Source organism: Azolla caroliniana, unplaced genomic scaffold (assembly GCF_043228905.1).
Source record: "Azolla caroliniana isolate FFs.n. ecotype wild unplaced genomic scaffold, voAzoCaro1.0.p SCAF_9, whole genome shotgun sequence".
NCBI classification, from domain to species: domain Eukaryota; kingdom Viridiplantae; phylum Streptophyta; class Polypodiopsida; order Salviniales; family Salviniaceae; genus Azolla; species Azolla caroliniana.
This window is the reverse complement of record NW_028230444.1, coordinates 715,205-739,874: the sequence shown is the minus strand read 5'-3', so window position 1 is coordinate 739,874 and position 24,670 is coordinate 715,205. Positions and strand designations below refer to the sequence as shown.

At 37.4% G+C, this 24,670-nt stretch overlaps 2 protein-coding genes across 2 annotated transcripts; both read right to left on the bottom strand.

Moving 5' to 3' along the window:
* Positions 1–1,326: 1,326 nt before the first annotated feature.
* On the bottom strand, positions 1,327–8,232 carry LOC147859709 (inorganic phosphate transporter 2-1, chloroplastic-like). Its single transcript, XM_087324218.1, has 3 exons — positions 7,156–8,232; positions 2,774–2,965; positions 1,327–2,328 (listed from the first exon to the last, which is right to left on the bottom strand). The coding sequence occupies exons 1-3, from the start codon at positions 7,990–7,992 to the stop codon at positions 1,504–1,506; spliced, it is 1,854 nt and encodes a 617-aa protein (XP_087180344.1). The 5' UTR covers positions 7,993–8,232; the 3' UTR covers positions 1,327–1,503.
* A 2,120-nt stretch (positions 8,233–10,352) lies between these two features.
* LOC147859708 (ubiquitin fusion degradation protein 1 B-like) lies at positions 10,353–22,430 on the bottom strand. Its single transcript, XM_087324571.1, has 10 exons — positions 22,292–22,430; positions 20,566–20,649; positions 19,291–19,368; positions 19,185–19,209; positions 19,080–19,112; positions 18,681–18,802; positions 18,462–18,592; positions 18,152–18,378; positions 11,305–11,555; positions 10,353–10,646 (listed from the first exon to the last, which is right to left on the bottom strand). The coding sequence occupies exons 2-10, from the start codon at positions 20,566–20,568 to the stop codon at positions 10,545–10,547; spliced, it is 972 nt and encodes a 323-aa protein (XP_087180697.1). The 5' UTR covers positions 20,569–20,649; positions 22,292–22,430; the 3' UTR covers positions 10,353–10,544.
* Positions 22,431–24,670: the final 2,240 nt, after the last annotated feature.

The window sequence follows — 24,670 nt, the reverse complement described above, 5'->3', positions numbered from 1 at the left end:
TACTCATTTAACAAACCACTTGTACCCACATCCATGGGCTGACTTGGTAATCATGTTTTTTGCACCTGGTTTTAGATAGTACTGATTAAAATAAAATTGCCTACTTTTATTCATCAATTTTTCATCCAACCAATGCTAGCTACATTGAAGCCTTTCGTGACAGCAACCTAACAATATAGAAATGGAGCCTTATAGGCATGCAGTATTGTAGAGTCTAGTCGTGTACATTTGGTGCCATTTGTGTTAATTAAGGCTAGATGAGAGCAACTATTATTATTAATGGATGACTACTTTCTATCCTATACTATATTAAGGTCATAGGTCAACATGCAACTAAGATGGACATACCATGATCGAATTTATTGCCTTTTACTAGGATACTATTTTAGTGTCAACTAAAAGAAAGATAAACTAAAGAAGAAAAACCGTAGTTTTTTTCGCCATACCTCCCTCACATATTCCTTAAAAAGCTGCAAGAGAATCATACAACTCAAAAGTACTGTAACATAAGCAGTAGTGTTAAGTAATTTGAAGTTATTAAAAGACAAAGATAGAGAGTTGAAAAAAATGGTCAATAAGTGACGTGCTTACAGAAGATAGTGTTATTAATTCATCAAGATTATGGTTTTGTGGGCGCTTGGTGTATTTTTGTACTGTAATTAGTGCCGATACAAACCACTAGCCAAGAGGCACCAATACCTCAATATGTTTGTCTTACTTTTGACAAGTGATCTAAATTCTTATGCCTTTATCTTAACGTTTGTATTCCACACCAATTATCTAAGTAAATCATTGCCAGTATTCACCCCACCTCCAACTTGTATTCTGTTTATCCACTAGCTCAGTGTAATCTATTTACATCAAACCCCTAAACCCTAATTGTATTCTATTTATCTCCTAAAAGCTTGTTAATTGGTTCACAATTCTGGAGAAATCCATAACATGGCTACTAACATTGCATCATTTTCGTCCTTCCTGACAAAACTAAAAACTAGAAATCAAAGGTTTGGTTGAATCCAGAGTTTATGAAAGGACTTTTAGCAAGAGAAGCTGAATTGGATGGAAATCAAAACAATCATGAGGGACTGTAATCATTGTACCTCAATTGGATATCAAGATAATCTATTCATTAACTCATTGTCCCTCATACTCTGGCTATAAGGTCAGAATAGAATGAATTTTATTCATTTAATCCCCAGCACTTCAAATTCTTCAGATTGAGCAGGCCATGTAAAGAAATTGCTCGCTCTTCAAAAACAACACCTAGCTACCAAGTTCTTTGGAGAGCCTGTTTGTATATACACCTCAGAACTGTTGAGGCCTCTGGAAAAAAATAGTTTAATATTTTCATTTCAAACCACAAACAAATTTGTCATGGTGTCGAAAACAAATTTTGGAGATGATGCTTTGATACCGATGAAATTACACAAATTTGGGGATGGTGCTTTCGATTCTGATGAAGTTTTGAAGGAAAAAACGACTTTAAAAGAAAAAAAAAGAGGTCTAAATCCCACCAGAAAGCAATCTCATCATGATGGCAGTGTACACTACTGAAAGGATAGCTCCTGCAGGAATGGTGACTATCCATGAAGCTGCAATTTCGCGGACAGTCTCTGCCCGGACGCTGTTTAAGCCCCGTGCGAAACCAACCCCCATTACTGCACCCACTAAAGTGTGAGTTGCCGAGATAGGCAGGCCCAGCCTTGATGATACCACGACAACGGTTGCTGCTGCAAACTCAGCTGCAAACCCTCGTGTGGGTGTGAGCTCGGTTATCTTTTTTCCAATCGTTTTTATCACTCGATAACCCCAGACAAGCAACCCTGCCACAATCCCGAACCCGCCCCAAGCTAGTATATCCGTAGGTAATGTGACACTATTTCCACTCATCCCAGATCCATGTAGAGTTAACAATGCCGCTGATATTGGGCCTATTGCATTTGCAACATCATTGGCACCATGAGCAAATGACATGAAACACGCTGATAACACTTGTAGATAACCGAACACACCATATACGACTCTTAGTTGTGATCCAATAGGTCCACCCACATCTTCGAGAAAGCTCATAAACCCACCTCCTCCAACAACTTTTTCATTGGATGGGATTTCACAATAATCACCTAACAGGTTTCCAAATTGTTGCTTGATGACAATATGCACAACGTATGCTCCCAATAACCCACATGCAAGAGCTCTTCCTAAGACAAGGATAAGTTTTCCACCCATGGGGAAAGCTGTTAAAGAAAATGCCACGACTCCCACAAATACTGCTAGAGGAGCTACAGTCACTGCTGCTTGCCCTGGATTTGGAGCACTATAGACAAACTGCATTTTGCCAATATATGACTCTGGTTAATATAAAGAGAAACAATAAAGCACTATTTGAATTTTTGTGACACCAAATGATACTAGTTAATGTAAGAATAGTGAAGACTAAAAGAAATCAATCATTTGATGGCTTCTGAAATGGAAGTTTGTGCCAATAGGATGTTCTAGTTGATACAAGGAGATGAAAATAGAAAAACAAATTTGGAGAAATTCTGACATGGAAGTTTGTGGCAGTCTATAACTTTAATTTTAGAACTGCAAAACTAAATGTTTATTCAAGATAACAATTTTGTAGCAATAAATGAATCTAGTTAATGTTAAGAAAAGACGAAGAAAAACATCTGGAAAATGGCTCAAATGGAGATTAAAAGAAAAACAAGAAACAAAAAATCATGTGGGAGAGGGAGTCAAATGAATGGAAACAGGGGGTATGATATTTTACCTTCCTAATGAACTTGTAGACAGTGAATGACATGATAGCACCCATAAGTGGTGATATGATCCATGAGGATACAACTCTTGCTAAGGAGCTCCAATAAATGGCTCCAGTTCCACCATAGATTAGCCCAAACCCAACCAAGGCTCCGATGATACAATGTGTTGTCGAAACAGGCCAACCAAAGTAAGAAGCAACCTATAAAATAAAAGAAAAAGGTCAGCATCCCTTATTTTCAGACATCCCTCTCTTCTCCTGCTAAAAGGTCTGGTATTTATTCCATGATGTACACGACAGATCACAATTGTGCAAAGCAGCAAAGGAAAGCATTCAAAGTAAGAAAAACCCTAGAAAGCTGCTGACATATGGCTCCTAAAGATTGAAGACCTGAGTGGAGAACAAACGAAACTTATGCCATGTTCTCTGTAGTTGTAGAAAATAGAACCTTGGACAAAACATCAATATCCAGGAAGTTAGGGAAAACATACAACTCGTCATAAGGGTTCAACAACTGAACTATCATAAGAAATATATAAAAAATCATAAAAATTTAACAGCAAAACCAACATAAACAAGGATATAATTTTACTCTCTCCTCCCCTGCAAGCCAGATTAGATTCCTACACCATCTCAATTGTGGATGGACATAGCCATATATTTATACATATCTTACCCATCATATAGCATTTAGGATCCCATCATCAAGAAGGATCTGGAGAGGGTGGAGAACATCCTGGAGGGTTCCATGAGAATTGGGCTACTTCTCTATCCTCCCAGACTCATCGTCATCACTATAAGACGTCAGAATTGGAGGGAAAGATAAATATGACAATATTTACTCTTCTTTCTCACGATCCAAGCTTGGAACATGGCAATCGGTAATGGAAAGTTCAGGAAAAACGCCATAGGGAGCATGCAGCACTGCAAAGGATCATCGTAATGAACGACATGCACAATCAGGAAACTGGGGGAGTACATAGTCCTTGGTTTGAGGCCCTAGCCAAGCATTAAAATGTAAAACCACATGAGCATTCTGACAAGCATCAATCAAAATCTGAGTTTCTAAGAAGTAACTGTGACAACTGGCAGCTAGACAATGGAAATATGGATAAGGGAGTACATGCCACTGAAAACATTTAAATGCACATTTAAAGAGGCTTAGATAAATTCTCGTTTATTATTCCATAGGAACTTTATTCTTAACACACAAATCTCTTTTGGACTGAAGAATGCCTATGATAATTTATAGAATTGCATGGCTATTGTTTTCACTTCTATTTATAGGAAAATATGTATGGGTCTCATGGATGAATTTGGTACATGTAGCCACAAAGCCATTCATCTTTGAAACGTTTCTTGTAGAAATATTTCCTAAATGATATGGATGGGGAGCAGGTAAATCTAGCTAAATATTCAATATGGGCTAGCATCTGCCTGCTAAGGTGGAGTCTTTGATTTTAATGGAAATGGGACAGCTTTTGGACCCTATGACAGTGGTATTTTTTGCTTTTAAGCAAAACTTCCAATAGCATTATAGGTATATATCTCAATCATTATATATGCTCTATTCACATTCTTTGAAACAGGATGGTATGAGAAATACTTTTTATGGAAAATGTTTCTAAGTTTGAAGTCAAGTTGGGTATTCTGCCCATCTTAATGCCTCCATTATTGGATAAACCATTTTACATAAGTTGAAGTGTTGGAACTAAGCTGTAACAAAAAAGTAAAGAAAAAGAGAAATATTCTCTGAAAACATGTAGGGCATGAAAGATATCGATTCATCATCAAGGCCAAATCGAATGGTCTACTTGGTGACGATCTCTTCTTCAATAGAAAAGATGATGCAGGGTTCTTTACAATAAAGAAATGGTGGACTGTTTGGAAGCATAAAAGGCAAGAAAGCTTTTACAAGCACAAGTAATATAGATGAGAGACAACATAGATAGTGCATAGGAATAAATCCTGTCATGAATGAAAAAATTTGCAACAAAGGAGGGTCTTCCTTACACATAATCATAGCAATTACAGGATATTTTCCAGCTGTGAATTGGCTGTGGAGAAAAATAAAAGGTAAGGAGAAATGGGAACAAGCATAATAGGTTTACATTGTTCTATTCAAGTTGGTGGCTACTCACAGAAGAGATTGGCATACTCAGGAATCAGTTAGGTGACGCATTATGGTCATACAGTGGAACATAGAATATATTCGTTATTTATCCCTTCTTAGAAGAACAACTTTCACCAATAAATAGAATATTCTGTTCTTTAAGTTAGATTCATCAGTTAAGATTAGCACAAAATGGGCAAGTGATATAACAATGATGTTATTTATACCCCTTGTATTAGGACCATGATCCAATTATCATTGGCTACATCAAAGCTTACCACGAGAAAACATGTAAGAGAAGGTATTATGCTAGTCATCAGATGTACCTCTTGGTCTCGTGGGAAGGCCTTATTTTTCAAATGAGGATATCAATTTATGTATGTGAATAGAATGTTTCTAAAAGCTCAAATCTATAGTCCTTTCACAGCCTTCTCATGTGAAGATAATGTTATTGCACACTTTCTTGTGCAACAAAGGAGATTTTTTGTGGGGAAGAGGGGGTGTAAAATGTCAAAATTTATGTATCAACAACACATAAAACCATCAACACTAATCATGCAATGGAGGCCAATGCTCGCCATACCTCCAAACTACTTTTATCAGTGGTGTTGGGTCTACATATGATATCCCAAAGCATAACTTACATGTGGGGCACCAAATTGGTTATTGGGTTAGCATACAACTTCATTTAACGCTACATTTCTCCCTAATCCTTCCCCAACTCTCATTCTAATGATGGGAATCATTCATTGCTGCAAATACCCATCATGTCTTACCCTCACAAATTAAGGATCTCCCACCCTTATCGTATGGTTCTACATAAAAAATGGTTTCCAAGCCATATTTTTCATTATTGGATTCTGTGGGTTCCTGTGGGTTCAACACAGTGACTGGGTGTGGCTGAGTCAAGTTCACAAATTGCACGGAGTCTTTGTCTCCAATTTCTCTGGCTTTCAGAACTCGCAGAGAACATGGAGATGATTGATGGGAAAAAATCCTCAAAGTAAAGAAGGAGATTCTCCATTTGAGGGGTCAAATCTGTGACCAAGACATCAGCTTCAATGTTAGTGTACAGACACATCTCCCTGCCAATTCATTGATGGGAAATCTCCTCATATGATTGATGAAAAACTCCTCAAAGGAAAGAAAGGATTCTCTATTTAAGTGGCCAAATCTGTGACAATGCTTTGTCAGAATTTACCAACCAGACACCGGCCGTCTGGTCTTGATGATGTTGTTACCCCTATGATGAAGATATCCACCTTCTCCAGATCCAAATAACTAATTCTCGAGGTTTGGTTCAGCATCAACAGAGAATCTATTATGCCCATAACAAATGCATATGTTGTGTATGTATTCTACCTTCTCCATGTTTTTACATCCACTGTTGTTGGGATCAAGATCATTGGATGTTTTGGATCTAGAACTCCCAATGGCTCCACATCTATTCTGAGCACGATGTCTAAGAGCTTGTGGGAATCCAAACTGGTGACCATTTGAACTTCCAAAGCATGTTTTTTGTTCCATTGACCTTGCCCCCCTGAAAGTATTGCAGCCGAAACATTGCTCCACCAATGGTTCCACTTTTTACAACCACTTGCTAGAGATGGATGATATGATGGAATTATAGAATCGTGTGATCTTAAGCGGGAAGATACAGACACAACTCAGTAGCTTGAAGTGAACAACTGAGCTTAGCTCTGTCGCTAAGATTACATTAATACATTATGTTGTTAATGCTAATGGTTAACTGATTTAGTACATTAAATTCTCAACCACTCTCTTCGTTCACCATGGTCTAAAATATATAAATATGTACACATTTCCACATTCCCAAAAGTTGGGTCTATTTCACCACCAAAAATCATGTATGAAAGTACAAAGGAAAATATGCATAACTTATAGACAATTATCTTAATAGCAGGCTAATATGAAGTTCCTTTTTTGCACAAATTCAATGCATTCATACCTAACTCAAATTTCCTTTTTTGCAGATATTCAGTGTAGTCATATCTTCCCAAATAAACTTCAATATGAATTTCTCAAGGTAATATAATTTCCTTTTAAGCACAAATTCAATGCATATTATCTAGCTCAAATTCCTATTTAACACATATTCAATGCAGCCATATGTAGCTCAAATTCCTTCTCAAAGTAAAATTCATACAATAATACTTGCTCACATCTAATTTTTAATCCAAATTCAATGTACTTAGTCATATCTAGCTCCAAGGGAAAAATACAATCCATACAATGTCATTGTCAAGAAAGAATTTACCTGTAACCAGGTGCCAGCAGCTACAAGGGACGAGAGCATACCCGAAAACAAGAGGGTATTCTTCCCATTGAAGACATCAGCCACTAAGATACCATTTTGCATTGTGTGGGAGACATGAGAACCAACTAAGAAAGCTCCTGAGAATTCCAACCCAGCTGCAATCAACACTGCTTGTCTGAGAGACAGGGCACCAGAGCCAACAGAAGTACCCATTGCATTAGCCACATCATTTGCCCCTATGTTCCACGCCATATAGAACCCACATAACAATGTAGCATAAGAAAGCACTTTGATTCTCACATTTATTGCATTTGTCACAGAACTCATTATAAGTGGTAACATTAGGGCTGCCAATGAGACTATAACTGTAATTCCAAATGCAGTTTGTGGAGAAATGTTGAAAGCTTCAGCCATTCCACCATTGCTTGAGTTTTTCCCATTCGCATCAGTAGATTTGTTGTCATGTTCATTCACCAGAGAAACATTGTCCATGTAATACTTCACATCCTTTTCACCAAAATTTTCATTCAAGTTGCCCTCATTTGCATCAGCAAAGGATGATAAGACTGATATTGTATGTCTAACATTCTGAAATTTTGCATAATTTCTTGGTCTTGAACACAATATATCACTTTTTGAATGCCTTTTCAGCCCATATGAGCATAAAAAAAGGCTTAGATTTACCTTATACTGATGTGGGTCCTTCAGATGTCTGTTGTTACTGATGATTCCTGAAAATCTGATTCCACCCACTCTATCATAAAAATGAAATTCTTTCCTTTTCAAAGGGTTTAGGTTTAGGTTTTTTGTGAAGAAACTGCTTTGAGAAGCCTCCATGAAGAGATGAACCCAGTGATCTTTGATGCGTTTAGGGTTCCAAACTGCATTTAGTTGCCCGGAAAAGCTCAAGTTCTTGTGTTGAAAACTGCTTCTCTCAGTGCAGCAGCAGCAGCAGAAGAGGAAAGCAAGAGACAAAAGCAAGAAGATGAGGAAAGGAGATCCACGCCCTATCCTAATACGTTGGTCGACATTATCCAAACGTAACCTCGAGAATCTTGAATCTTCCACACCTAAGTCTTATCCATGAGCCAGATAGGGACATCCCTCATAGGCTGGTCTCACACATAATGCCCCTCCACTCATGGACCATCTAACAATGTGCCTTACCAAAAATATCCCTGTTCGTCGTGGGCACAACATCATCCATCTTGAAAAGATGCAGGTCAGTCTGGTAGAATACCTCGACAAGAATCTATGACAATGTGGTCACACAAAATGCATGACCGAAATGCACGTTGAGGAGTCACAAAGTCCTTGAGCCATTGGATGTCAACTGTATTATTGTCAAAGTGGGTACAAAAATTATATACCTATCTACCCATTCCAAAACAAAATGCAAGCAGTTTAACATTGTTGATTTGTCACAAAGTCATTGGATGTTAATATTACCTTATGCCAACAATTTGTTGACCCATCTAGCGTATGGGCAAATTACTGCATCAGCACAAAGTCATCGGATCTTAATAACCATTGTCAATCCATTCATTCTTGTGGAAATAAATTGAAAGAAGATATACTTATTCATATTTACATTCAAGAATCAATGGAACATGTTTGCATGTGAATCAATGAAGGTCACTATAACATATTGTCTGGCATTTCATAATGAGTTCCAACCATAAGTAACATGTTGTACAATTGTGGAGTGGCATGTTTCCCATAGACTTAATATGTCAACTTAATACGATGAAGTTCTAGAAAAATTAATGAGAAATGTTACCTAGATGATACAACATTAATATTAAGGTTTCAAACTATAACATTAAACAATATGTGTGCACGTGAGAGCCAATATAGCTCTAGAAATCATAATGAGGAAAGTTCAATGTTTTCAATTAATTAAGTTCCCTAGATGATGCAACATTAATCTTAAGGTCCCAAACTAAAGCACTTTAAAGTAATATGTGGGAATGTGAGAGCAAATAAAGTTCTAGAAATCTTAATGAGGAAAGAACATAGATGATACAACATTAATCTTAAGGTTTCAACCTTCAGCAATGCATGTGTTAGTGTCAATAGAATTCTAGAAATCTTAATGAGGAAAGTTCAATCTTTTCAATTAATCAAGTTGTCCAAACAATACAATGATAGTCTTAAGGTTTTAGACTTAAGCAATGTGTGTACATGTCAGAGCTATAAGTTAAGAGTAAAAAGCAAGGAGTCATGTGAGAACATATCCCTAAGGCCCTTTCATACACATCTTGGACACATTGTCCTTACTCTTTGACACTATCAAGGTGAAAAACTTGGGAATTATTCTAGATTTCTAGGCTTGATGAGCACTTTCTTTCTTCAATAAAATTTTGAATCATTTGGTTTAAACAAAGCCACACTAAGAACTACCAAGCACTTAGGATTATTCATAATGTTTAAAGAAAACCACACTTACCATATTACCAAGAACCACAAGAATTGTTTTAGGCTCTTTAATTCTCTTACAATGTGATAAGACTTCCATCAATGAGCTCTAAATAATATACTAGACAATTTATCCAATAAAAAGTTGTCATGGAAAATTCTCAATTTATAAAACAAAACTTGACTCCTAAAACTGGAGGGCAAATGCAAGGACTTGATGACCACCAACTATACTGAGCTAAAACTTACGGAACAAAAACAAAAACTTTAACTTGATTCATCAAAATCAAACCAATACTAAGAATTGAATTCACATATCTTGGATTATCAAATCAAATGGCTCCAAGTTTAGCTAGATATTGTTTAACACATTTTCTAGCTAGCCCAAAACATCAAAACCGTTCTTGGGACTTAAATTACTATGCATTTCATTTAAATAATAAGAATGACAAACAAAATAAGGCAATATTTTGAAAATCCTTCCACTCACAATGGGGGAATTCTAGAAACAAAATACTCCAGAAATATCAATCCTGCCAAAATTTACACATGAATTTTCCATTCGAGAATGCTTAGATTTTAGGAATGACTCGTGAAACTTGTGGTTCACCAAATGCAAATAAAACCTTAAAGGTGCAAAATATAACACTTAATCACTGGAGAATGGATGTAAGCAAATACAAATACATCTAGCAATGGGCGCTGTGTTTCAACCTGAAGGTCATGCTTGCAATTTAAACACTGTACAATGCAATCTATGGTTCTGAATGTCCACAGTTGAATAATAAAGCATTTTCATTAAAATTTTAGATGGAATAGCAACAAGCTGCAAATGGAAATAAACCTATAGCTTATGATAACAGATGAATTTCGTTACAGATTCCCAATTTTATAAAATATTTAATTTTCCCCTACATGAATCAACAATGGATCTTCATATTACTTCCCCAGATGTATGGAAGCAAATGACCTCAGCCCTTCAATGAGTATTTTTTTCCACTGAAAGGTTGGAATTTAGGTTCATTCTCCTTGGTTGTTTCTTCCTCCTTTGGAGGTTCTTTAGTTCCCAATAGCTGCAAGACACAAGATCAGAAAACTGAAGATGCAAAAAGATATACAAGAACTAGAATTGGGATCTAACAGTAAAGGTGATGGGCGGCATACTTAAATATTTGATAGCTTGCATAGCCATCTAAATTCTATATACTGAACACTTCGGCATATTGTCACTTATAGAGGTACTATCTAATTCCCAACATTATCAGCTTATGAAGGTGAGGTGAGGTGAAGCATATTCATCAAACTAATCAATAGTTTGCTTATGGATTATCATATTTTAAGCAGTAGATCTCTAAGAGGCAATTATTTGTTTTGTTTTAACTCTTTTTGAGAGGCAGTTTGACATAGTTCTTGTCAATATTTACAGCTCGATTCCTATTTCAACCAATTTGTCTCTAATTAGTTTCTATAGGTGGCATTACCTTGGCAGGACCAATTGTTTCTGCATTACTCCTTCCTGAAGGGAATGCCATTGTACTTTTTTGTCATTTAAATAGGGCAAAAACGCCTACGTTTTGGATATTTACCACAATACTCATTGGTTTTCAGATGTTGAGTCGCCCTTAATAGTAATATTTTTTTGAAAACAGATGGGTGTTCTAGTAAAAACCAAAAAGTGAGAGATTTTGTAGTTTTCCTTTAATAATATATGACGGTAAATTTCTAATATACCTTGGCAGGAACATTTGCTTTCGCACTTCCCGCTCCAAAAACCATCTTCCCAGCCGGCTTCATTGGGACAGCACCAGATGTTCCAACAGCAGTTGCAACAAGGGATTTCGTGTTTGAAGGTTGTGATGTCAAACCTACTGAAACATTTTCAGATGCAATTGAGTACTTCAAAGGTTTTCCATCCAGGCGCCTTCCAATTCCAGTGAATGCATTGAATTTTGATGCCTCGGGCTCCTCTGGTTCCTTTGGAACTATAAACAATAAAGCAAGAAAGGAATAAAGATGTATTACCATCTTTTAAAGGCCAAAATAACCTACTCCACCCAAACAAATGTCAGAACTGCTAAAGGAATCAAATAAGTAATCTTCAGGATGGACGTTATACATATGGATCATAGATATATGAATATCTTGAAATTGAAATATATAGCTCTCTAGGGTTCATTCCGCAGACTTATTTTGAACACATTCCACATACTCGTTGGGGTTACATATGCTCTTTATACTCTCTATAATTATGGCAAATCATCATTGTTCCTAAAGTGTTCCATGTTTTTAAACTCCCGAACAAACATGAGAACTGCTTAAGGAATCAAATAAATAATCTTCAGGATGGGCATAATACATATAGATCATAGATATATGAAATATCTTGAAATTGAAATATATAATTCTCAAGGGTTTATTCTGCATACTAATTATTTTGAAACATTTCACATTCTTGTTGGGGTTGTACATATGCTCTTTATACTTATGGCAATTACTCATTGTCCTGAAGTGTCCCATATTTTGAAACTCCCTACAACAAGAACTTTTAATTCGAGGCTGTCTCAAAGTTTGTCCTGTCTCTCTTTCCCTCTGTATTCGCTTTATATCTTCACACTTCGAAAAAATTCACTACATTCAACCACATCCCAGTTTGCTTCCCACACATCTTCAATCCAACCCACTCCCTATTTGAACAATCACAATTTGCACTCTCAATTGCAATGCTTATGAGTAAAAATTGAACAGCTCAATTCCACACATACTATCTGATAGTACTTCACTTTTGGTCCCACGGGTCATATTTCACTTCTGAGGGCGATTATAAAATGTACTTTTGTACTTCTCTCCATCTTTTACACATTCCCTCCACTTACAGTTTCTGCCCGGATCTTTTTCCTGTTTCTTCATTTCAGATATTTTGCACAAACCTGCTTTCTATCTAAACATCTTCGTCTTAACTCCTGCTTCAACCCCTTTCTACCTCTGTACTAGGTTTCTGCCCTGACCTGTACATCCTTGTTTGACCCTCCTATTTTAGGGTTGCCACTCCAGCTTGATATCCTCTTCAATTCTTGACCCTACATCTCTGGTTCTTTTCCTGCCTTCTACATATCTAGAGTCTCTGTCTGATCTGCATCAATCACATAAAAGCTAGCAAAAGAAGGATAAATGAATGCATAGGTTTAAAATCAGTTCATAAACTGACAAATGTGTTTTGCAAGAGACTCTCAGAAGGCACAATCTCCAGCCTCAAAGAGGTTTGGCGAACTATTATAGCTCAAAAAGAAAGAAATATTAATATATTTTAAGAGTCCAAAATGACCAATAAGACCAAACAAGAGATCACATCTTAAAATGTTAAACTTGTCTTTGAGAACAAACCAAAATAAATGTAGCTTAAGTAACACATTTGACTAAAGCATCCAATTATCTATATATATAAGATTCTCAAGTCAAATTTATTGTAATTTTTTTCTTTGAACGTTTGCTGTAGAATGGAGAGATCTCTAGGGGAGCACCTTATGGCAAGAGGTAATGGCCTTAATATGTCAATGATGAAAGGGGTGAAATCGTGGTCCATGAGGCTGGGATCTGCATGCATGACAAATTGTTATTGCTCGTGATTGACTATATTGCAACCCCTTTGAATTGTCCTGGTTGGGAGCCCAATTGTGTATCCCTTGATTGACTAACAGCATCAGTAGAAGTGATGGGTTTAAAGAAAGTTGTGATTATTCTTTGTTGATGATCCTATGTGGTTGTATTGTCTTTCAACAGCTAAACACAATTGGAAAATTCTTTCTTCTAGTAGTATGCATACATATCTGCCTACCATGATCTCTCTGATGTGAAGAGGTCTGCATCTGCCATATAACACTACACAGCATGTCGGATAGATGTATGTCCATATAAGAGGGCCTAATAATGAATCCATTGTCTGATGTGTGTAAAAAGTGCGACTTACAGCGGGCCATCTTCCTACCAAGTGATGTTGTGGGGCTACTCAATGTTCTTCCTCTATCCATGTTGATAATATCAATTAGGATCACTCTTATCCCTTTCTGTTTTGGTCATGTTTGGATGGGGACAATCCAAGCTATAATCACGATGTAGTATGTTTATGCAATAGAAGATGCCCTAATAGCAATGCACAGGGAATAGAAGGATCTCATTCATGAATCAATGGAGGGTGGAACAAGTTGATCATTAAAATTCAGCACATTAAAGGAAGAATGTTTTTTCTTGCCATTAGAGAAGTGCCTTGGAAGACAAGAATTTCTACTTGGAGGACTGAAATACAACTCAAGTGGCACATAAGAAGGAATGCATGCTGCATGTTATGGCAGTGTGGAAGGATAAACACATTGTGATGTACATAGAAACATACCAACGTGAAGGGATATTGTTTCCCAAGGTACAAGGATGCCAGTGGGAATCAGCTATCATCTGCAACCACACATTGGAGGAGCACTAGAGGCTTTGAAGATGAGGCAATTTGATACAAACAAGAACTAAATGCAGTTAGAGTAGTTCACAGACCAAGATGCAAGGTATATGTGAATTAAATCATAGACATTCGCCTGAGAGGCTTCTGGAGCATACAATAGCACAATCTTTCATGTCCTTCGTACTCTTAAATCGCCGCAGTCCATTAGACGACATCACTGGATACCCTGCACAAGTGTTTTACACCTCAAAGATCAAGCATTTCCTCACACTGAAGTGTCTATCAAAGCACCTGGTTCCCAGAATAGCCGGTATCAAACCAATACCAAAATGATGATGTATTAATGCACAGCCATGGGGGCTAACATGATTCATGGGACCAACTGTTCATTACAAAGCATCCCCAAATTGTATATGTGGGGGATTTTTAAATGGAACAATTCATGAGATAGGTTTTCCATAGTTTTCCCTAATCTCATGATGAGTATGTGTGGGTTAATTTTGAAAGGAACAAGGGTATGAATTATAATATTCAATTCCATGGTGTGGGATAACTATTAATTGTGTTATCACTTGACCACTTCAAATAAAGCAGTCAAGTGTGAACACACTGGGGCCTATGGTTTCCGCCTATATAAGGAGGCTAGCTACCTTCTTTTTGGGAGAGAGTCTTGACTTATGTTGAGACTATGACAGGGTGGCTATAGCTATCATTAGCTAAGCACTGGCATTCCTCACAGAACCCAAGGTATGACTCAGATCAACCCTCGACGGTATGGGACATCAAGGAGGTACCAGTCTATTTCACGCTGTTGCTATGGGGTGGTCAGTTGGTTTGGCACCCCTCTTTCTGTTCTTTGGTTTATAATTCCTTATGTTTTGCTTAATTAGACTCTAACAATATGCCATATATTCTCTTTCTCTGCTCCATATTCAGTTTCTATTTTTATTTTGTGTGAACATGTGCGCATCAGTCTGCTGGCACATCTTGCTCGCTTGGCATGGGTGTTCAGATGTGAATTTGGGTAATGGCAAGCTAACCTCAGTAAAATCCAATATTCAGTATTAATGCAGATGCAATATTGCTCAAACTATGTATGGAGGGCTGCATATTACATATCTCCTGTTCCTTTCTTTTTTTCCACACAAATCCAAACAGTCTTCAGCACGTCATCATCCAAACCATTTTCAGATGGCTCAGACCCAGCTGAATGAAAGAAATTTACCCTTGTCATTTTCCTGCGGTAAGCATCCAACCTTGGGGAGGAGATTCCAAGGCATTATCTTTACTTTCAATATGTACATGTAAAAACTCTGAAGAGCACAAGTTTATTGATATTTCGGTCTCAAGAAGCATTGTGGAGTATGGAACTAAATGGAAACAACAGATTGTTTTTGTATTTTCTCCATTTCACTCCATGAGCTTGCTGAAATACTGCCTCCTGAACCTTGATTGCATAAAAAGCAGAGTTTTCATTACGCATGCATCAAATACAGTTGCTCAAACCTCCCCTCTTTGGGTTGTGTTCAAGTGGCATATGTCCTCAAACTGATAGTATTGGGCTGTGCCGATTTCCATTCTACAAGTTCGATTCATGTTCCAAGTGTGTTGATTAGCTATGCCAACTCCAAAGTATTTGAAATTGTCAACCACTTCAATTGCCTCCTCATAGTCTTTGAAACTGGCTGCTGACTTTCAAATTGTACAGTATCTAAAAGATTTTGGAGCCTCAGCTGAAAACATGCTATGAGTAAAACATCATCTTTATTGGTTGCTGAGCACTATTCCCATGTTCGGTAAGATCTGGCACCACTACTTGTCCACCTATACAACAGGAACAAGTGTGCACGTGTTTTTCCACCATGTCAACTGGCAAAATTGTGCTTCACATCATACATGGGAGAGCCAATAGTACCAAGCAACTACAAAGCAACCATGATCGAGCACGGTTTGGCCAAGACTGGTCAAGTCTTAAGGATTTATTTCAGAGTATACAGTAAAAAGTTGGGCTGAAAGGAACATAGGATCCACAAAAGGATATGCATACCACTCTACACCAGATAGCAACTACAAACAAACCATGATCGAGCACGGTTTGGCCAAGGCTGGTCAAGTCTTAAGGATTTATTTCAGAATATACAGTAAACAGTTGGGCTGAAAGGAAAGTAGGATCCACAAAAGAATATGCATACCACTCTACACCAGATACCTGCACTTAGATCCATCAATGAGGAGGGGCAAGCACATGAAAAGAAAGTATACTGAAGCTCTGTGAATTTCCTTGAAACTTTTAATACAGCTCCTAGGGCTTGACTTATGTTGAGGCCACAAGACATAGGTTTGCCAAAGCACTGCTTGAATCTGTGACAGGGAGGGTATGGACCCCAATGGGGATTTCAAAATCAGTGAGCAGATATTTTGGGGTAAAATAAGGATGTTGAAACTCTCGTCCACATTGTTTGGGCTATATCCACTTATGAGATTTCAGGTTATGTAGACAGATTAAGGGGAGCAGAAGCCCTCACAGGAGTTTCCACATCAAACTTATTCAATGCAAATAAGATCATACTCCTTTTAGATACACACGAGAGACTACAAACCCATCTAGATCTCTGAAGACTTTCTGCATGGACAGAGATCTCAAAGTAATCATTTGGATAGCTGCGATATCGGTATTTAATAGCACAACGAGCTAGGGTTATGAGAGAAGAGAATCAATTTGCGTTTTAATGGGAGATAGTAGACAGAAAGTAAAAAGAATGCCTTATATGATCCATCTTCATACCAAGAAAAGTTGTGGGGCTGATCCATGTTCTTTCATTATCCGATTTAATGCTATGGGCTTAGATCAGACTCTTCTTTTCCACTTCAGTCATGTTCAAATCTGGAGAATCTAAGATATATTGGAATGGACAGTGCATTTTTACTCATGACATGCAATTAGAACCATTCCTGCATTTCAGTACACCAGATCCTCTCCATGTTCAACGAGTTGTTTTGATGACATAATTGCCAACCTTGAGTACCTTTGCTTGGGGAGCTCCCAAATATGTTGGATAATGTTCATTGATCAGAATGGTCACTATTGGGGTTTATCTCGTCTCTTCCCAGGTTTTATCATGCAGCACCAATAATTTACTACTTATCATGCAAGCAATCATCAAGACTCCCGTTATGTGCCCTAAGAAGGCTAAATCCCCAAATTTCTACTCTGTAAAGAAGAGGTGGTGTTACACAAGAGTATCAAACAACCACAATATATAGTTCATGATTCTTGGAACTGACTATATGCATCTAGGGAACAAGGGTTGCATATCCACAAGAAAGTCAAGTATGGGCAGCCTCCCAAAGGGAGAACTAAGGCCTTGTGAATGTCACTCCTAGATATATGTAGGATTGTATATGCCACCTTTCCCCTCATAAAGGAATTCTGGTTCTGGTCTTGTTAGCCATGTTAGAGTGGTGTTCATAAGCATCATCACTTTAGTTTTATCAAGGTTGACAGACAAATCTTTATCCTTGCAAAATGACTAAGCATCTAGATGCCTTTGTAGTCCATCTGGAAAGCCAGAGATCAACACAATGTCATCAGCATATAGTATCAGTATGGCTTACCCTATTAAGCATGCTCGTGAACCACTCAATCTCTCTGCAATTGGACATCTCCATATGTGAAATCATATGTATACCTAGGAATCAATTTTAAGGGCCCAAAAATCCACATGAGAGGCAGCAGAGATACGACAGGTGCATGGTTTTGCAGCCTTGGGATCCCTAGAAGAACAATGTGCTAACATACATTTTCAGAAACCAAGAACCAGGTTGGCTCTTTAACACACTTATTGCCCCAACATTCCTCCATGTGGCAACTGTGAGGATCCACCATATGAGACAAAAATGAAATCTTATATGAATGTCTTTAAGTGACCTATGAGACCAAAGTTATATTTATGAGAATCTTACAGGAATCTTGTAAAAGAAAGCCAAAAATAAATTTTACTTAATCTATATAGTTTTCGTACATAACTAGGCTATGATTGAAGTACAATGATATACAAACCATGCGTACAAGTATGATCTACTAAAATTAAACCAGGATTTCATAAAACTTTAAATCAAATTTAGAAATACCTTGTGAGGTGGTGATATTATTGGACGGAGCACTAGGTAGGACTGGTTCTGGCTCTTTGTAATCTAAAGGTGGAGCAAAATCCACTTCACAATCTGTTTCAATAATGGTGATTGCTGATGATGGTTTTGCCTCTATGATATCAATATAATATTTTTTGTTATTATAAGCAACCATAATATTGTCTCCCACAGTCAAACATGAGAAGTTCCGTAGTGTCGTCTCTAATCTGTAAATGGTTCAAATTTCAAAGTTGGGAATCGAGAACAGCAACCAGAGGGTGCGAGGCAAGAAAACAAAGTGATACTCAACACAGCTTTTGGATTTGAAATGTCCAGAAAGTCCTTAGTATGTGGTTGCAATTTGACGTATGTACCCTTCGGCAAGGTTGCACTTTTAACTCGAACTATATCTCCCTCTGAGAGCAGCATGTTTTGCATCATCTAGAGCAGAAAAAATGGGCAATTTTCTAATGGCTTAGTGAAGAAGGCAAATCACATAGCTATTTACAGCACAGAGAGAAATGTATACCCAATATGGCATATATATCATCCCTTCCTCAGCAATGAACTCTAGCACTCCACAGTGAGAAACCCGATTTGTTACAGCATTATGCAATTCAAACAACATTGGATAATCTATTCGCAATGATGCTGCAAAAAACAGAACAGTATAGCTGTTACATCCAATTTATAATTGAAAATGACCCACTTTCTCTACATACATAATCCTTTACAAAAATTATGAGGTTTGGGTACAGGCTCTTAGGTGTATTTTGTACTATATAGAAGTAAAATGTCAAACTAGAATGAATTCTTGCAGTAGAGTTTATAAAAATGGTTCCATAAAGAGAAACATTAAGTTCCATTGTTGACGTGCATGGCTGTCTAAATTGCCTATCAAAATTATATTCAATTAGGAGACATATACCTAGTCGATCGAGGGCTGATGGAGGCATGATGACTGCAAAGATTGAGCAAGAAAGTCAAACAATATGCTGAGTGGACGAAGAAATAATGAAATTCACAATAATACCTTTATCACCATTCTCCAATTGGGGCTGCCAAAAAAGAGTGAAAATCAAGATATCCGTTAGCAGTTCAGGTATGATAGAAAACGCTCAAATATATAAATCACTTACTTTATCCATGAAACTAGTCGGATAGCACCGATAACTTTGCTCAAATGTGCCACCAGGGAAACCATACCCTCCATAGAACTGCAGAAATAGAAACTGCACATTAGTGCACTCACACAGAACATCCTTTAAGCTCTGTACATTGTAGTGTGTACATTATTAGATGTTTGTAAGTTATAATTAGATTGTTTATGAAAACTTGCCAGGATTTTCTGGGATTTACAATTTATCCCCTATGTAACAGTTACTAACATGATTAATAAATTATCCTCCATAATTTCTAACATGGTGTCAGAGCCCTCATCCACCACCATCTCTTGTCCCTCGCATTCCTTAAATCTCAGCTGCTTCTTTCTCAGTGGCAGCCACGCTTTATTTCAAATTTTCAGCCTCAATTTCTATCTCAACAGATCAACTATTGGCGAAACTCCAAAACAATCAATCGCCAGTAGTCTGTCAATGTGTGTCAAAGAAAACAATCATTCAACGATTCCATATCATTCCAAGTTACATGCGTTCACCATCATTCATACCTGCCCTTGTGGATAACACATCCCTATTTAATCATTCATTTTGTTTTGTATCGTAGGTTCAGCCAACTTTCATCTAAATGGAGATTTCTGGGGATAGTTTGGCATTTGCTATAGATATCATTTTGAGGTTCTAATAACCCCCTCTTCTTCTTTCACTGTTATGTTTCTCCTATTCAACCATAGAATATATACCCCCATAATTTCTATCAACACTCGTGCCAATGTCCTTCGGCTCCTATAGCATCAAGCATCAATGGATGTGCAATTCTCCATGCATTGAAAGAGGTTCAAAGGAGTTGTAACGTTTTCACATATCTGCATGTGTATTCCAGTATCCATCTATATCCTATATCTTCATAAAAAATAAGCATAAATTCTAAGCATTGTCATGTACACGCAGTTAGATTTTTATATACATATTCACATGTTTAAAATTTTATTTAGGCATAGCATAGAACTTGCAGTATTTATATTTAGCTAAGAAACCTTCCAATTATTTAAAGATATCTGCATGTATATTCCAGCATTCATTTATGTAATCAATGACAGTATAAACAGAAATAAGAATAAATTCTTTGCATTGCTGGGTACATGCAGGCAAATATAAGCATATTCATATGTCAGAAATTTTATAGAGGCATAACATGAAACTTGCAGTATTTGTATTTAGTTACGAAACATTCACGCTTTCCAATGTTTCCATAACAACGAAGAACAAAGAACATGGAAAATTTTGATCCATTACCATGGCAAAGGGATCACCGACGTGGTTGAAGTCTGCCAGGTTTTCTGACTTGTTTATCTACCACCAAATTATATATTTGGCTATCTGCAACAAATACTTTATCAATGTGTTTTTCACAAAACAATCAAATATAGCATAAACAGTTGCACTTCTGCAGGGTTTTTTTCGTGGAAAAAACAAACGAGTAAAAATGTTGTGATAACATGCACAAAAAACTGTAGAGTAAGAAAGTTTAAGTATTTGAGGGGTAAAATGTTGTGATAACATGCACAACAAACTGTAGAACATTAAAAACTCCAAGCTTAAACGAGCCTCTTCAGCCCTTTAAGTGGGAGGTTGTTGATGGGTAAAAGGCATATGGGCCATGCTATCACTAGATCATGGATATCATTGTTCACCATGTTCTATCTGCACAAGGACGTCCAAATGCACTTGGCAACCTTCTTCATAGCCTCACTCCACCACACCAACCATACTCAGATATGATGGATCCTCACCACTACTCAACCAATAGATAATAGTTATGAACTGCATGCTTGTAAACCATCTCCAAAATCATTCCACCACATGATTTGTCGTATACATGTGAATATTTGGTCGGCATCAAAATGGGCTTTCCAATAGGGTAGAATAAAAAAGGTAAGTGGGTCTTTACATGTTGAGATTTGAACCTAAGGTAATTAATTTAACTAAATTATCTCGCCCCTGAGCAGCATTAGGAATCGGGCTGTTTTGGTATTCTTTATAGACTACTTGGACTTGAATGCACATCAGTAAATCTCTCTTTCATTATTCTTGGATACAAGCAAACAAGATAGTACTTGATCTAGATTAGCATAGAATCTCTGGTAAATACTGGAATATGGTCATTTTCCTTAAAGATCAATATTTTTTGGTTTCCTTAACTGATCACATTGATATTAACGACACATTGGTACACCTCTCCTTTTTATTCTCGGGATCCAAGCAAGATGGCACCTTGAACTAGATTTACATCAATATATTTGTAGAGGACCCATGATTGATTTCCATAAATAACAATCATTTTAACACTTTGTAGGAATCCAACATTAAACCAACTCATTGAACATTACAATGGAACCAATGCCCAAATATTACAATCATTGTCTTTAAACTCTAATACATTGATGCATCAACCAAGTTTCAATGGATCTAACGAATATAATTATGGACATTGTCACTGGAAATAGACTATTAACACTAACTTCTGTGTGTTGAGAGGTAAAACAAAGTTACCAAAAGTTCCAAATAACGACTAATAGTTGGGGACATTCTCAATGAATATTGGTGATGATCATTTTCATATAGAGGATTAAAACAATTTACCAAAAGTTCCAGCCAATTTACAAAAAATAGTTGTTTTGAGATCTATTGTTTGAGTTAAGCTCCCTATTTATTATATTCTTCTTTGTTCTATCGCTGCCACAATCTGTTGCAACATAACTATGGACTTTGGATTGAGTTTATCACTAATTTCTATGATTTTTCATCAGATTTTCTGCCTGTAGTTATCAATTAAGCATTCTAGAAAATCAAAAGAGATAGCAAATAAAAGAAAGTATGCACGCACGTTGAGACTGAGTTATCACTTATGCGCGATTTCATCAGATTTTCTATCTAATGTTTTCAGTACAGAGATATTATAAAACAAAAGGTAGCAGAAGAACAAACAAGAAATAATAATAATAATAATAAATGCACTCACAGATCGAAGGAGAGAAATCGTTCGAATCTTCAGAATTTGATCGAATCCATTGTCGGGCTCTGTGAAGGAGAAAAGGAAACCCTAATTTCCGATTCTCGGTAAAAAGCAACAAATGGAAACTTAAATTGTGAAATATCTACACGACATATCTTATTTATTTAGGGTGTCCAAATCTCAAGGCTCAACGTAGGGATCGATTGCCTACATCTACCTATCTAAAAATTGACCGGCCGGCCAACGGGCCGTTCTCTCCTTATGTGAATCTTTTCTTCGGAGTAACCCACTCAAATTTCTTATAGTAGCTCAAATCGATACAATTTGCCAAGCAGCTACTATAAGAGATTGTTCTACTTTTTTGGGAAAAAGAAAAGAAGAGATTGTTCTACGACGATAACAAAATTGTTCACCATATTTTACATGATTTCAAAAACTTGAACTCGACACACTTTGTTACAAAAGACAATAATGTTACCAAAACACTTAGTCTTGTCTACACTTATTTCTATACCCATAAATATGAAGCTATTAATCAATATAGGAATGCCCTAAGTGCATGAAAATAAGAAACTTACAAATCGTCTCATGTTTATAGCTTTGGAAGAATCTCAATCAAGGGAGGATCATGCTTTACCAATGTACTTCCTCGGTGTTAGTACATCATTAACTAAAGACAATCTTGGTGGTGGATTTCAAAAACTAGATTACCATCCTCACAAACAACAATAGCTTCTTGAAGTAGTTAAGTTGCACCCTCAATTCCTCCCTAAGTAGTTGTTAGAAGTTTTGAGACCTCGTTCTCATCCCTGAAATCAAATGGAAAATCAATCGTAGTGTCAGGTAATGGCTATTCAAATCATTTTTATACGTGTAGGCAACATGGCCATTGGCATTGGCACCCGGGTAACAAGAGTTACAAAAGGAAAAGTGAAAAAAATAGACGAGAGGGGGGAGGCAAATTCTCTTAATACGTTGGCTATAAATTAACTCCTTCCTCCCTTGTGATTAAGGTACACACACCACACATAAGAAACTTGCATATTTGCCATCCCTACACCGACTCAGCATTCATTGTGGGCCTCACATCATATTCTCCATATAGTTGAATTTGTTTTCATTCTTATTCCATGAAAAATAATTTTCTCTTGGTCCTTTATGACATCAAGGGTAGAGGACATGAATGTGGATTCTGTTGAAAACAGTGCTCGGCCACAACCGGGCCTCAATCACATAATGGTCCACCGACTCCAACTATCACTATGAGAGGAAGGGTACAATGGGAGACACAGAGGCAACGACCTCAAGCTCTATCTTCACCTACCGGTGGTTACAATAGAAATGACTTTTTGTATCTCTCTCGCTCTCTGTACAACAATAATGATGACCACTAACAACAACTTGCTAAAACAATATTGCCCTAGTTATATTTATACTCATATAACTTTGGGGTTATTTACAAATATGACCTGAAATAGTCACATTGGAACATATACATAAACTAATGTCTGGCCGGATACCAACCGGATCTATTCGGTCTGATTCTCTCATTTGGCTCGTTCGATCCGGCCTATCCGATTCTCATCCGGATCCCATCCGGAAAGACCGAATTCCCAACAAACTCCCCCTTCACTTCGACATCAGATGACTTGTCAATTCAATCCGGTTCCGGCACATGTCTAGCTTCTCAAATGACAACACCTTAGTCAGCATGCCCAACTCGTTCTCCTCCATGTGGATCTTCGTCATCGAAAACTCTTTATCTTCTACTTTCTCCTGGAGCCACTGGTATCTCCTCTGGATGTGCTTGGTCCGAGATTGGTAAGCCACGTTCTTTGCAAGGTGGATGACACTTTGACTGTCGCAGTAGCGCCGGAATTCCTCCTGCTGGATCCCTAGCTCTCCAATGAAGTTCTTCATCCAGATTACCTCTTTGTCGGCTTCTATAGTTGCCATGTATTCCGCTTCCGTTGTTGACATTGCAACGAAATTTTGCAGCCTCGACTGCCATGGTACGACCCCCCTACATATGTCATGACATATCCGGATGTCAACCGGTTGGTGTCCGCATAAGCCAACATGTCCAAATTAGTGAAGAATTCCAATAGAGGTTTACTGGAGCCGAATCGGAGGCACATGCTCGAGGTGCCTTCCAGGTACCAGAGTATCCACTTGACAATGGCCTAGTGTTCTCTTCCCGGATTGCTCATGAACTGGCTAACCACTCCGACTACATATCTAATATTTGGTCGTGTACACACCATTGCGTACATGAGGTTTCCGATTGCGGAGGCATATAATATCTTCATCATTTCTAACTTCTCTGCCTTTGTCTTCGGACTCTGCCTTCGTCCCGACCGGCTTAACATCCGACATGTTGAACCT

What these genes read in the sequence shown, in the direction of transcription:
- LOC147859709 (XM_087324218.1), bottom strand. Translation starts at nt 7,992, where the DNA reads ATGGAGGCTTCTCAAAGCAGTTTCTTCACAAAAAACCTAAACCTAAAC. An exon ending in CTGCTGGCACCTGGTTACAG is followed by an intron (nt 2,966 to 7,155) that starts GTAAATTCTTTC and finishes TTTATTTTATAG; the next exon opens with GTTGCTTCTTACTTTGGTTG. An exon ending in TCTACAAGTTCATTAGGAAG is followed by an intron (nt 2,329 to 2,773) that starts GTAAAATATCAT and finishes GGCAAAATGCAG; the next exon opens with TTTGTCTATAGTGCTCCAAA.
- LOC147859708 (XM_087324571.1), bottom strand. An exon ending in TGATATATATGCCATATTGG is followed by an intron (nt 18,593 to 18,680) that starts GTATACATTTCT and finishes TTTCTGCTCTAG; the next exon opens with ATGATGCAAAACATGCTGCT. An exon ending in TAATATCACCACCTCACAAG is followed by an intron (nt 11,556 to 18,151) that starts GTATTTCTAAAT and finishes TATTGTTTATAG; the next exon opens with TTCCAAAGGAACCAGAGGAG.